Source organism: Nematolebias whitei, chromosome 13, assembly GCF_014905685.2.
Source record: "Nematolebias whitei isolate Nwh7 chromosome 13, NemWhi1, whole genome shotgun sequence".
Lineage (NCBI taxonomy): Eukaryota > Metazoa > Chordata > Actinopteri > Cyprinodontiformes > Rivulidae > Nematolebias > Nematolebias whitei.
Window position 1 is genome coordinate 25,612,382 of NC_056510.1, and position 12,198 is coordinate 25,624,579.

Here is a 12,198-nt window from a genome sequence, read left to right on the forward strand (position 1 = left end):
TGTATGTATGTATGTATGTATGTATGCATGCATGTACAGTATGTATGTATGTGTGCATGCATGTACAGTATGTATGTATGTATGTACAGTGTGTATGTATGTTTTTAACTTGGCATTTAATAAATAACTTTAGGTGCCTGGTTTTAATAGGTCAAATTTTAGCTCGTTTGTTGAAATGGATTTTGTGCAGCTTACATTTAGCTATTTTTCATTTATAAATATTTAGTGTACACGTACAGTTTAAAGGCGGAGCTGGGTGAAACAATGGTTCAGTAAACAGTTCAGTCGGTCTACGTGAGGATCACCAGATGCTTTCCGCTTCTGTTCCTGCTGCTGAATTCGCACGCGCTCGCTTTCCTGCTCTCTATGAAGTGAGCGCGAGGCAGCCCCGCCAGCACACAGCCGGGCGGAGGGAAGTATCACGTGGCGACACGTCTCTGTGACTGACGTCACCGTCCACCATCTCCCAGCAACCCTCTCCATCAGCACTCGCGTCACCGTGCGCCCTAGCCGTTCAGTTGCCGGGCAACCGGTGGCTCGCGCTCGGGTCCAGCCTTGCCTCGCACCCAGCTCGGAGCTCTGACGCGGGTGTGACGTTAATAAGGTGGGTACCAATTTGTTCTGGTGGCGGACGGAGGGAGGGGTGAAGGAAGGAGGAGGAGTTCCCCCTGTGAGAGTCTCCGCTCTGCATTCCGGAGCAGCGCAGAGGCTCAGAGCGGCCGCAGCGCACACAGGCCCGCAGTGCGCTCCGTGGAAAACTTTCTCCTCCTGGCTCTCACTGTCTGCGCTCAGGTGGAATGCTTGGACTTTTTGTCTTACAGTCTGGACTGTGAGAGACGCTGGTTTATGTTCTTTTAAAAAGGTAGGCCCTTCTCATTTTCTATTATTCTTTATTTTATACTTGAGATATGTGTTTTTTAAACATCAAACAAAAGCTTTAATTCGGGTTTTAGTGGTTACATTTAATCTTTTACTCTTACTTTCACTTGCAAAGAACAAGTTACTTAATATTTGAATAGGAGCTGATGATGTGATGTTTTTAAAACCCTTAAAAACATATTAAATTCTTTGTTTTGAGGTTTTTTTTAAAGAAGCATTTTATTTCTATCAAACACTTTGTTATATTTCAGAGTTTTCAGGAGTTCTTCACCTGTTGGTTTAATTCTAACCCGGGTTAATGAAGTAATTTCACCTGCTTGTCTCTGCAGGTACAAGCCTTCATTTGTCCCAGCGCTGTTCCAACAGTCGGTGCACCATGGTGATCATGACAGACACCAGCAGGAGCACCCAGCCGCCTCCTGCCCAGGGGAGGCCACTGCAGGTCGGCTTCTATGAGATCATCCGCACCCTGGGGAAAGGAAACTTTGCAGTGGTGAAGCTGGCCAGACACAAAGTCACCAAAACCCAGGTCAGAAGCCGGGACTCCAGTTCTGGATGTTGCACTTTTTTTTTATTCTAAATACACGCTAAGTGTTTTATTCCTTTTTTAATTTATTCTTTCAGGTGGCTATAAAGATCATAGACAAGACCAGGCTGAATCCCTCCAACCTGGAGAAGATTTACAGAGAAGTGCAGATCATGAAGCTGCTAAACCACCCTCACATAATCAAACTCTACCAGGTGTGTTTTCTTTAACATCGTTTGGAGGTTTGCATGAGATGTAATGTCCTCTGGTTTTTGCATGAACGTGATGTGGACAGAAGTGCATTGGGCATTGCTGCCCTGCAGCGGGGACAATATGAGGAAAACAAGAGGGAATTGGTGGATTTTACCAGCTTGTGAGTCTTCTAAATCACCAGTACAGCACAGCAGCATTAGTGCAATCCCCTTTTGACCTCCCCTTCCCTATGTCCTTCTCGTCTTCCATGTGTGCAAGTGATACAGGAGTTGAAAGACATTTATGGGCACTGATGCCTGCTGTGAGGACAATGTCTTTCTGAGGTGTCCTCAGTCGTATTTAATGGGATAGGTGATTGCAGAGACGTGGGTAAGGGAATCGGTGAAGGAAGTGCGTTAGAACGTTAAGCCTTCTTAGCACCTGTTAAAGCCAAGTGCAATGTGTCTGTCTGTCACGTGAAGGCCGCTCCACAAAGCGCCGCTTTACTCCTAATTAAATTGAAGACTTACGAGGAAGAATCCGCTTTTACCGACTCAGGTGACCTTGCAAGCGCCTCGGCACACATCTGGCAACAAACACACCACAAACAAAAGCAAACAATGCCCATTTTATTCAACTTTCACTTTTTTTTCCCCTCTTTTGCGGATTACTTGGAGTATAATTGTATCTGAGCAGCTCTTCGTGTCCGCACTGCAGAAAATAAAGGCATGACATTTATCTGGAAAGCCCCCCAAATTATTTCCCCTTTTATTCAGAGGATGATGGTCAGATTTGAAGCTAAAATAAGTAAAATGTTAAAATATTTGACAACTATTAATCACAGAAAGCCTTTAAAAGTGGCTTAAACATTCCCTGGGCAAAACTAATGGGTTTGTCTGCTGAATATGAATTTAAGTGTTCTTCAGTGAAAGAGCTGGGCAGGAACAGTACTGAAAGCTCCTTTGCTTAATCACAATCACACACCAGACAGCAAAAAGACAGGAGTGCTTGAATGTACGGTAGACGTTGTGCACATAATGAGCCAATTAAAGTCATTTAAATTCAGAATAAAATCTATGACCATGTTTGGCATCGTACGTTGGCATGATGCATTGTCCAATCCTGAATGGCAACTCATGCCATCATCACTCCGTCACTGACAAGAAACTATGCAAATCAAGCTGAGAAGGATGACTGAATGCATTTAGACTGATTAAACCACTAATGATTAATGCTCTACTTTCAACCACTCCTGTGAAATTATAAACTTGGAGTGTAACCTGTTTGTGGTTCACGTCTTTAGGTTAGTCATGATTGTCACATTGTTGCTGCTTGTTCTTACCTTTTTTCCCTCCATACAGTTGAGGGAACGCAGCATAAGACAGTCTTATGGTCTGATTTTAGTCCGTCACCGGTTTCACGTGAACAAACTAGATTTTTCTTACGTAATTTTGGGTCCTTATTTTTGTTTCTGTCATCCTCTTTGTAAAACCTTACGAGAGCCACAAATGAGGCACTGAGCAGATAATCTTATTTATGTTCAAAATCCTAAACTGCATGAATGTTTTATTCATTATTTTTTTTTGCATCTGTCTTAAACAGACTGAAAGATAAAATGCTGAACAGAAAATGGCTCGAGGGCTCTTGGTGCAAATGTGTGTTCTTCGTAGTTGTGATGTTAGCATCACCTCAAGGTGTCTGAGCTCCAGAGAGCTGCTCTATCACATGTGGGTTTGTCCACTGAATCACCCTCTCCTGGTTAAAAGAACCTGGCTGAAAAGAAGAAAGCTCTTCCATTCACTGGAGTTTGGTGTCATTCAATCCGCAGTTATGCACACGGGTCTTTGTCATCTGATGAAAATTGCATTGTTCTGCAACCTTTCAGCTCAACCGCGTCCCTGAGGCCTTAAAGTAAATGGGAGGCCTTCTGTGGGCTCCAGGAAAAGACTGGCAGTTTCATTTTTCCTGTGCTCTGCGTTGAGTCACCGCACGTACACCGTTTTTATTAGAAAAGGCGTGTTAGCGACCCGGCCAGTTGCTTTGACGCAGGGATATGTGGTGAATTTGAAATTCAACACTTGCATGTGATGCCAACTAGCACCAGCCTCAGGGAAACACTCCCAACTATTTAACCAGCTGGTGTGTGAACATGAAGAAGTTTCCTTTTGAGGTTGGTTTTGGTGTGGATGGTTTGTAAAGCGTGATAATGCATCAGGAAGTAAACTGCCGTATGCAACAGGACAGATCATGGAAAGAACGTTGTCTTTTATTTTCACAAGTGGAACAAGCTAATGGAGAAGGAAAAAAACAATGTTTGAAAATGTCTTATGCAATTTTTTTTGTTGTTGTCGTTTGTTTTTTTTAGGTAATGGAGACTAAAGACATGTTGTACATTGTCACAGAGTATGCAAAGAACGGAGAGATGTTCGGTGAGTTCAAACGCAGCGCTGCTAAATCTGTCGCTCCAGATCAAATGACACGTGAACCCCCTTCCCCAAAACTAAAATATCCTCCCTCCCTTCAGACCACCTGACCTCAAACGGCCGCATGAGCGAAGACGAGGCCAGGAAGAAGTTCTGGCAGATCCTCACAGCCGTGGACTACTGCCACCGGCACCACATCGTTCACCGCGACCTCAAAACCGAGAACTTGTTGCTGGACGCCAACATGAACATCAAACTGGCCGGTGGGTTTTTCAGCAGATCATTTACTGTCGTCATAGTTACCGAATCGCTGGCAAAAAGCGGCTGTGGAAACGTGACAGAGAGTTAATTGATTTGAAGGAAGCGTGTGCTGCTGAGGGGGTTCCTAAACAGCCCTAATTAAATCAATGTTCTGTCTGCGTGCTAATTAAATGTGAATAATTCAGTCGTTTTACCAAGACTAATATCAGCCTGAGGGAGCAACTTCTGCATGTGAACGTTCTCTTTTCTTCATTAAGTGCGTCCCTTAAGAACGTAAAAGTGACTCATACAGAAGTGCACGGTGATGCGTTTGCAGTAGATCTTGAATAAACAAACTTGTGTGCATTTTTTGTTCTGCAGACTTTGGATTCGGAAACTTCTACAAAGCCGGGGAGCCTCTGTCCACATGGTGCGGCAGCCCGCCTTACGCTGCCCCTGAAGTGTTTGAGGGGAAGGAGTATGAGGGGCCTCAGCTGGACGTCTGGGTAAGCCTGTGACAGTAACGTTGAATAAACGAATAAAAGTAACGGTAACGCAAACTTACACTCGCTTCGGTTCTTCTCGACACAGAGTCTTGGCGTGGTGCTTTACGTTCTCGTCTGCGGCTCTCTTCCGTTCGATGGACCGAGTCTTCCAGCGCTCAGACAGAGGGTCACCGAAGGCCGGTTCAGAATTCCCTTCTTCATGTCCCAAGGTATGCACTCATCACCCGTTCAAATAAGCATCATAAATCAAGTCCAATCAGATGGAGACTCATCAGATCTTCCATCTTCACCCAGACTGTGAAAACCTGGTCCGTAAGATGCTGGTGGTGGATCCAGCCAGAAGGATCACCGTTGCCCAGATCAAGCAACACCGCTGGATGCTATCAGACCCTTCGGCCGCAAACCAGACCCTCAGCCATTCCCTCACAGAGTACAACTCCAACCTGGGCGACTACAGCGAACCCGTGCTGACCATAATGAACACACTCGGCATCGATAGGCAGAGGACCATCGAGGTAACCGAGAAAAAACAACAACTTACTTTCTCAACTTTTAACCCTTTGTGAACAAAGTTAATAATTGTTTGTTTTCCTCAGTCTTTGCAGAGCAGCAGCTACAATCACTTCTCTGCCATCTACTACCTGCTGCTGGAGAGAGTGCGGGAGCATCGCACGCAGCAGCTCAGCCGTCAGTGTGGCAGCTGGAACCAGAGACCCAGGAGCACCTCCGACTCCACCGGCCCAGAGGTCAGCATGCTGCCTGCATCCTGGAAGCCCAAACAAGACTCTCCCTGACTCTCAGCGTGAAGTCTAAAGTGCTCGGCTCTCTCTGCTTGCCTTTAGGTGATTATGGAGTCCGGAGAGAGCTTTAGAACCACAGCTTTTTCAGTTCCAGCCAAAAACACTCCTCCACCCGTCTACTCCGAGGTGGAGTGTGACCAAAGCGGATTGTTCCAGGTATTAAATATAACCTTGCAGATCCAGGACGTTGCTGTGCGCTGTTCTGTTAGTCTGTATCCAACGCCGTTCCTCCGTCTGTTTTCCAGCGAGTGGTGTTCCCAGTGGAGGCCAGCCTGAGCAGACTGCTCTGGAACCGCTCCATTTCTCCCAACAGTCTGCTGGAGACGAGCATCAGCGAGGAGGTCCGTCCCCGAGACCTAGAAGAAGAGGAGGCGACACAAACTCTCGGGCCCCTGCTTCCACCCACCACCTCCCGCAGACACACTCTGGCAGAGGTCTCCGCCCGTTTCCACCAGTGTAACCCTCCATGTTAGTACGCTTCACACCCGTTTCACACAATTTCCACTCTGCGAGGGATGAAGAATCTAAAATGTGCCCTGTTGTGTTTCTGTAGGCATTGTGGTCAGTCCTTCAGATGGAGCCTCCTCTGACGGCTGTCTGAAGTCCTCCTCCAGTCCTGCTCCCACTTTGCAAGCTGCTGTGGGGGAGATCTCAACACTTCTGGCCTCCGGGGCTGGAGGTGGAGCTCTGCAACCTGCTGGAGCTCCTCTGACCCTCTCCTCTCACCTCCTGCCCCCAGCACAAAGCAGCCTGCCCACTGCCAGCTTCCAGGAGGGGCGCAGAGCCTCCGACACCTCCCTCACGCAAGGTATAGGAGCAAGCTCACACCCGTTCTGCCATGTTTTACATATGTTACGGTAAAGAAATCAAGGAGGAGTAAGATTTTCCTATCACTTTCTTTGCAGGCCTCAAAGCTTTCCGCCAACAGCTGAGGAAAAGCACACGCACCAAAGGACTGCTGGGATTAAATAAGATTAAGGGTCTGGCCAGGCAGGTTGTTCCTCCCCCCTCCTGTAACCGTGGCAGCCGGGGCTCGCTCGGTCCAGCCTTCTCCGAGCACCGCAGCATGCTGGAGGAGGTGCTGCACCAGCAAAGGTGAGACACGCTGTCATTACAGCCCACATGTTCGATCATGCAGATTAAAGGCTCTCAGACTGTGAGCAGGGACTGGGAGAGGTGGATTTATTATTATGGTGTTAAAATTCTTTGTGTCTCCGTTTCCAGGATGCTGCAGATTCAGCACCAACCGCAGCCTCAAGTCCAAACCACCCAGACAGGACCTACCCAGAATCCTCTGCTCTTCCTGACACAGCAGCAGCCGTCCTCTCCTTCACCGACGTCTGTCTTCGCCCCCTCCTCCATGTTTGACACCCCCACTCAGCCCGCCCTGCCTCCTCAGCAGGCCTCAGCATGTCTTCAACACTGCCCGTGGCACCAAAGTCTCGAGACTTCCTACTCCAGCTGCTCCTCGTCCTCTTCTACCTGCTACACCTCCTCCCTGTCCCCCGTGGCCTCCGCTGCCTATCTTCTCGAGGCACGTCTGCACATCAGCCAACAACCCCAACCTTCTTACACCAGATTCCAGCAGCAGCTTCAGTCTGCCACACAGGCCCCCATCCCCACCCTGTCCAAGCTGAGCGTGTGGAGCCGGGTTTCAGCCCCTGGTGCAGATCCAAACCTGCAGGATCTGGGCCTGGCGGGACAGCAGCAGCTCAGCAGCTGCGTGATGGTGAAGTAAAACCAAACCAGGAGAAAAGAGCACAACTCTGAGCAGAAGAAACAAAAAGCTGATACAAGCGACAAATAAACACATTTACCAAGACGTACACATGTGCGAACGTGTGCTGTATGTTATAAGCTAAAGACTCAGCAATAACCAAACTCTGGACGGGGCGTTGACTTTGTATCCCAGAGAAGCAATAATTGACTCCTCCAGCTGTCAGACGGACTCGCATGGATGAAATAAGAGCTGGCGTTTGTCTCACATTTTGATGCTGTGTAACTTTTTTTTATTTTATTTTTTTAGTTTTTGTTTTTCCACTTGCTTGGACACAAGACCAAATCCATTGTACAAAACAAACAAAAAAGTCCCACTTTGTTCACCTTTCTAAAGAGACATTTCTCTGTAGCAGTGCAATGAACATGAAGTTTAGTGCCCTGAGCTTACAGACCAAGTTGTTTTGAAACTGTGACAATTTCATTTTTTTAGTGACTCAAACGCTGCTTTTACCTCAAGCTGCAGAAAGACTGCTACATCCTAATCAGCCAAAAACTGAGTTACTTTGAGCAAAGCACAACAGGTACATCAGTCAACATGGTAGCACCGTAGGTGTGTGGATCCGTTTTGTCTTTGAGTTAGATGCTTCTACTACCTCCTCAGGCAACGAGGCAACACTTTGGATATTTTGAGCTGAAACAGTAAAAACATTCGATAAAAAAATAGCTGATTTCCAGATGGACAGAACAAAGATTGTGGGAGCCGTGCAATATTTTACCTGGAAACAGAACGGAAAGGCAAGTCTCAAATGGTCAGAAGTGTATTTTGCCTGAGGTTTCTGTTTTTTAACCTTTAATACGTTTCATCTTGAGCTAGCTCAAAGGTACCACGACAACGTGAGACTGCAGTGACTTTTAGAGGAAGGCATTTCAAAAATGCTGCTCTTTCCTGCAGCATGCTCGTACGTTGTTTTCTTTTGTAGCCGAATGGAAGAATTTTGGGTTTTACCAAAGAGCGAACAGCAAAGAGATGGTTGATTTATCAAAGATACACTACTGACTTTTCATTTTGAATGTTGTCTCAAGACGCAACCATTTTTCATACAATCTCAGCTTTGGCTGTAAAAGGAAAAGAAAAAAGTACTCGAGCTGCCACCAAATCCTAACGCTACACCTTTTGTTGCTAACTTTAGCTGTTACTATCAGGACCATGGTTGTATTCTTGTTTTTTACTTTTCTAGAAAAGAAGAAAATGAAACAAAACATAAAATCATAGCAATACCGTGTTGTACAGGAAGCTGAACTTTATTCAGTGGCTAGAATTTTAGTTCAGATCTGAGTTGTCGTGTTGGATGTTCGTCGTCTCATATCTGTGAAGCACTTCATAGGAGAACAGTGTTTTTCTACGTTCTGCCCTGGAAGCATGCAGTGTTGATCTGTCTGCCCTCAAGTTTTGTTGGTTGCACTCACCACCGAGCCTCGTGCCTTTATCAGAACAACTCCCAGTCTGAGTTTTCCATCTCTGTTCGTAACACTGAAGAAAGAAAGAAGTGTCCGTTAGGGGTCCTTCATTCAGCCGCCCCTCCCATATTGTCTCTGACCTTTTAGCTTGCTGTTTAAACAGAAGTTTGCACTTTATCTGTAATTCTTATAGATGATTCTTTGTTTATTTCTCATGATGGGAAAAAAAACACACAACTGTTGACACTAAGAATCACGATGCAAATCTGGAAGATAACCCTTTTGATAAACTTTAGATAATAAGAAGTATTTCCTGTTGTTCATTATTCCTCCAAATTGTTACTTGACTGTGTGAGGATGCTCACGTCTCTCTGTGTGCGTGTGTGTGTGAATATGTGTGTGTGTGGAGTTTAAAAAGACAAAAAGAGGCAGGGTGAGAGAATGAATATTCCAGAAATATTGTTTATTTATATTGCTATTTATTTAAATAAAGTTCACTTCCTAAATTCTGTTTTGCCTCTGAGTCTTTCTACTTAAATTTCCTTGCCTGACCTTTTTTTGTGGGGGTTGTTTTACACATTTTTATGTGCTTTGATTTGCAAACTTCTTTATATCTGCTGCCACTAGGTGATATTTTTCATAAACATAACATACCTTTTCTTATTTACGCCGATGACTCAAATTTACTTCCCTCTGAAGCACAGTGGTGCACGTTCTATTCAACCTCTTCTTGACTGCCTGGTTGACGTCAAGGATTGGGTGACTTTAAGTTTCTTAAACTTTAATAAGAAGAAGAGAGAAGTCATGTTGTTTCCTCCTAATGGCACGATCAAGAACCACTGCGTCAACCTTTCTTCTCTAGTCCATTAGAGAAACAAGTGGTCACTAGTCTGGGAGTGAAAATGGACACTTCCAGTCATGTAAACATGATTGTTAAATCCTGTTTTGTTCAGTTGAGGCGACTGTCTAAACTAAGCTCATACTGTCTAAAAGTCATACTGAGACTGTAATACATGCTTTCATAACATCCAGGCTTGATTACTGCAACGCACTTCTTTCTGGAATCAGTCAGACTTCCATTGCACGACTACAACTGGTCCAAAATGCTACAGCCCGATTAACTGGTACAGGCAAAAGAGAGCACATTACTCCAGTTCTGACTTCCCTTCTCTGGCTCCCGGTTCACTTTTGAATTCATTTTAAAGTCCCTCTCTATGTTTTTAAATCTCTAAACAGTTCTGCCCCTCCAATCTTGCTGATCTGCTGCAACCATATGTCCCACAGCGATCTCTGAGGTCAGCAGAACAGATGTTTTTATTGGTTCCAGGAACTTGTCTTCAGCTGAGGTGACAAGGCCTTCTCTGTTACAGGTCCAAGACTGTGCAATGAGTTACCACTGCATGTCAGGCAGGCCCCCTCCCTCTCTGTTTTTAAGTCTCAATCAAAAACTTGCCTTTTCCCTGGGCTTTTGACACTGTGTACATTGATTTTCATTTGGCTGTATTCTATAATGTGAGTCATTTAGTTTGGCCTTGCTGTTGTTTTTGAGTGCTTTATAAATGAAGTGATATTGTATGGTATGGTATGTTATTGTGGCAGCACGGTGGCGCAACTGGTAGAGCTGCTGCCTCTCAGCGAGCAGGTCCTTGGTTCAAACCCCGGTCCAGGGGCCTTTCTGGGTGGAGTTTGCATGTTTTCTCCATGCATGAGTGGGTTTTCTCTGGGTGCTCCGGTTTCCTCCCACAGACCAAAAACATGCATATTAAGCTGATTGGTAACTCTAAATTGTCCCTAGGTGTGAATGAGAGAGTGAATGGTTTGGTCTTGTTTGTCTCTATGTGGCCTTGTGATAGACTTGCGACCCGTCCAGGGTGTACCCCGCCCCTTGCACAGTGATTGCTGGACATGGGCACCAGCGACCCCTGTGACCCAAAATGGAATAAGCGGGTAAAGATAATGGATGGATGGATGGGTATGTTATTGTATGGTATGGTATGGTATGGTATGGTATTGTATGGTATGGTATGTTATTGTATGGTATGGTATGTTATTGTATGGTATGGTACGATATTGTATGATATGGTATGGCATGGTATGTTGTTGTATGGTATGGTATTGTATGGTATGGTATATTATTGTATGGTATGGTATGGTATGTTATTGTATGGTATGGTATTGTATAGTAGGGTATGGTATGGTATGGTATGGTATGGTATGGTATGGTATGTTATTGTATGGTATGGTATGGTATGATATGTTATTTTATGGTATGGTATGTTATGGTATGGTATGTTATGGTATGCTATTTTATGGTATTGTATGGTATGGTATGTTGTTGTATGGTATGGTATGGTATGTTATTGTATGGTATGGTATGTTATTGTATGGTATGGTATGGTATGGTATGGTATGTTATTGTATGGTATGGTATGGTATGTTATTGTATGGTATGGTATGGTATGGTATGTTATTGTATGGTATGGTATTGTATGAAATGTATGTTATTGTATGGTATGGTATGTTATTGTATGGTATGGTATGGTATGGTATGGTATGGTATTGTATGGTATGTATGGTATGGTATGTTATGGTATGGTATGGTATGTTATTGTATGGTTTGATATTGTATGGTATGGTATGTATGGTATGTTATTGTATGATATGGTATGGTATGGTATTGTATGGTCTGATATTGTATGGCATGGTATGGTATGGTATGGTCTGATATTGTATGGTATTGTATGGTATGGTATGGCATGGTATGGTATGGTATTGTATGGTATGGTATGTTATGGTATGGTATGGTAAAATAGGAAGAAACTGCTGAGCTTCAGCTAATAATCAAACAAAGCTTATTGCTTCCTGAACAGTTATACAAAATCTGTGAAACTGATAGTTTTGTATAGTTTGCTACAATATCTTCTTTGGTATTTCAGTTTTAAGATCAATCACAAACTGCCGCTGACGTCCAGTTATTTGCTGAGAACATTCACCTTCTGCTAACAGCTGGAGAGGCTCTCTGATGAAGATGATGATGCCTCTGGCCCCCTCAGGGGATACTGTGCAGGGTGACGGTGAGGATTCATCTGACCCCGGTGACCCCCTTGCCGCACGGACAGGTGTCCTGACGTCTGTCAGGAAGAGCTATGTGGGAGTCAAGTGACGCAGCCACAACATGAGAGACGGAACCGTCCACGCTGCCAAGTGAACTCTCTACCCCTCACCCTCTGCTTGCTCTTTATCTCCACTTGGATAAGAAAAGGCTTAAAGTTAAAAGTGTTTCTACACTATAGGGTTACACGATGAGAGCATAGGGTTACACGATGAGAGCACGCTTTCCTTAGTTGTGCATATTTACATGCTGAACATATGTTGTGACATTTGTCCCTCGACTGTTGGGCTTGTTGAGGCTCAGTGTGAAAGGTCCAGCTGGCACCAACATATCAGCCATCAGC

General features: G+C 44.8%; 1 protein-coding gene across 1 annotated transcript; it reads left to right on the plus strand.

The window, feature by feature from the left end:
* Positions 1-705: 705 nt before the first annotated feature.
* On the plus strand, positions 706-7,541 carry sik1 (salt-inducible kinase 1). Its single transcript, XM_037687033.1, has 14 exons — positions 706-862; positions 1,209-1,408; positions 1,504-1,620; positions 3,963-4,026; positions 4,122-4,283; positions 4,642-4,766; positions 4,852-4,975; positions 5,061-5,281; positions 5,363-5,512; positions 5,609-5,722; positions 5,812-6,034; positions 6,120-6,374; positions 6,472-6,661; positions 6,791-7,541. Exons 2-14 carry the CDS (start codon positions 1,256-1,258, stop codon positions 7,302-7,304), a joined length of 2,412 nt encoding a protein of 803 aa, XP_037542961.1. The 5' UTR covers positions 706-862; positions 1,209-1,255; the 3' UTR covers positions 7,305-7,541.
* Positions 7,542-12,198: the final 4,657 nt, after the last annotated feature.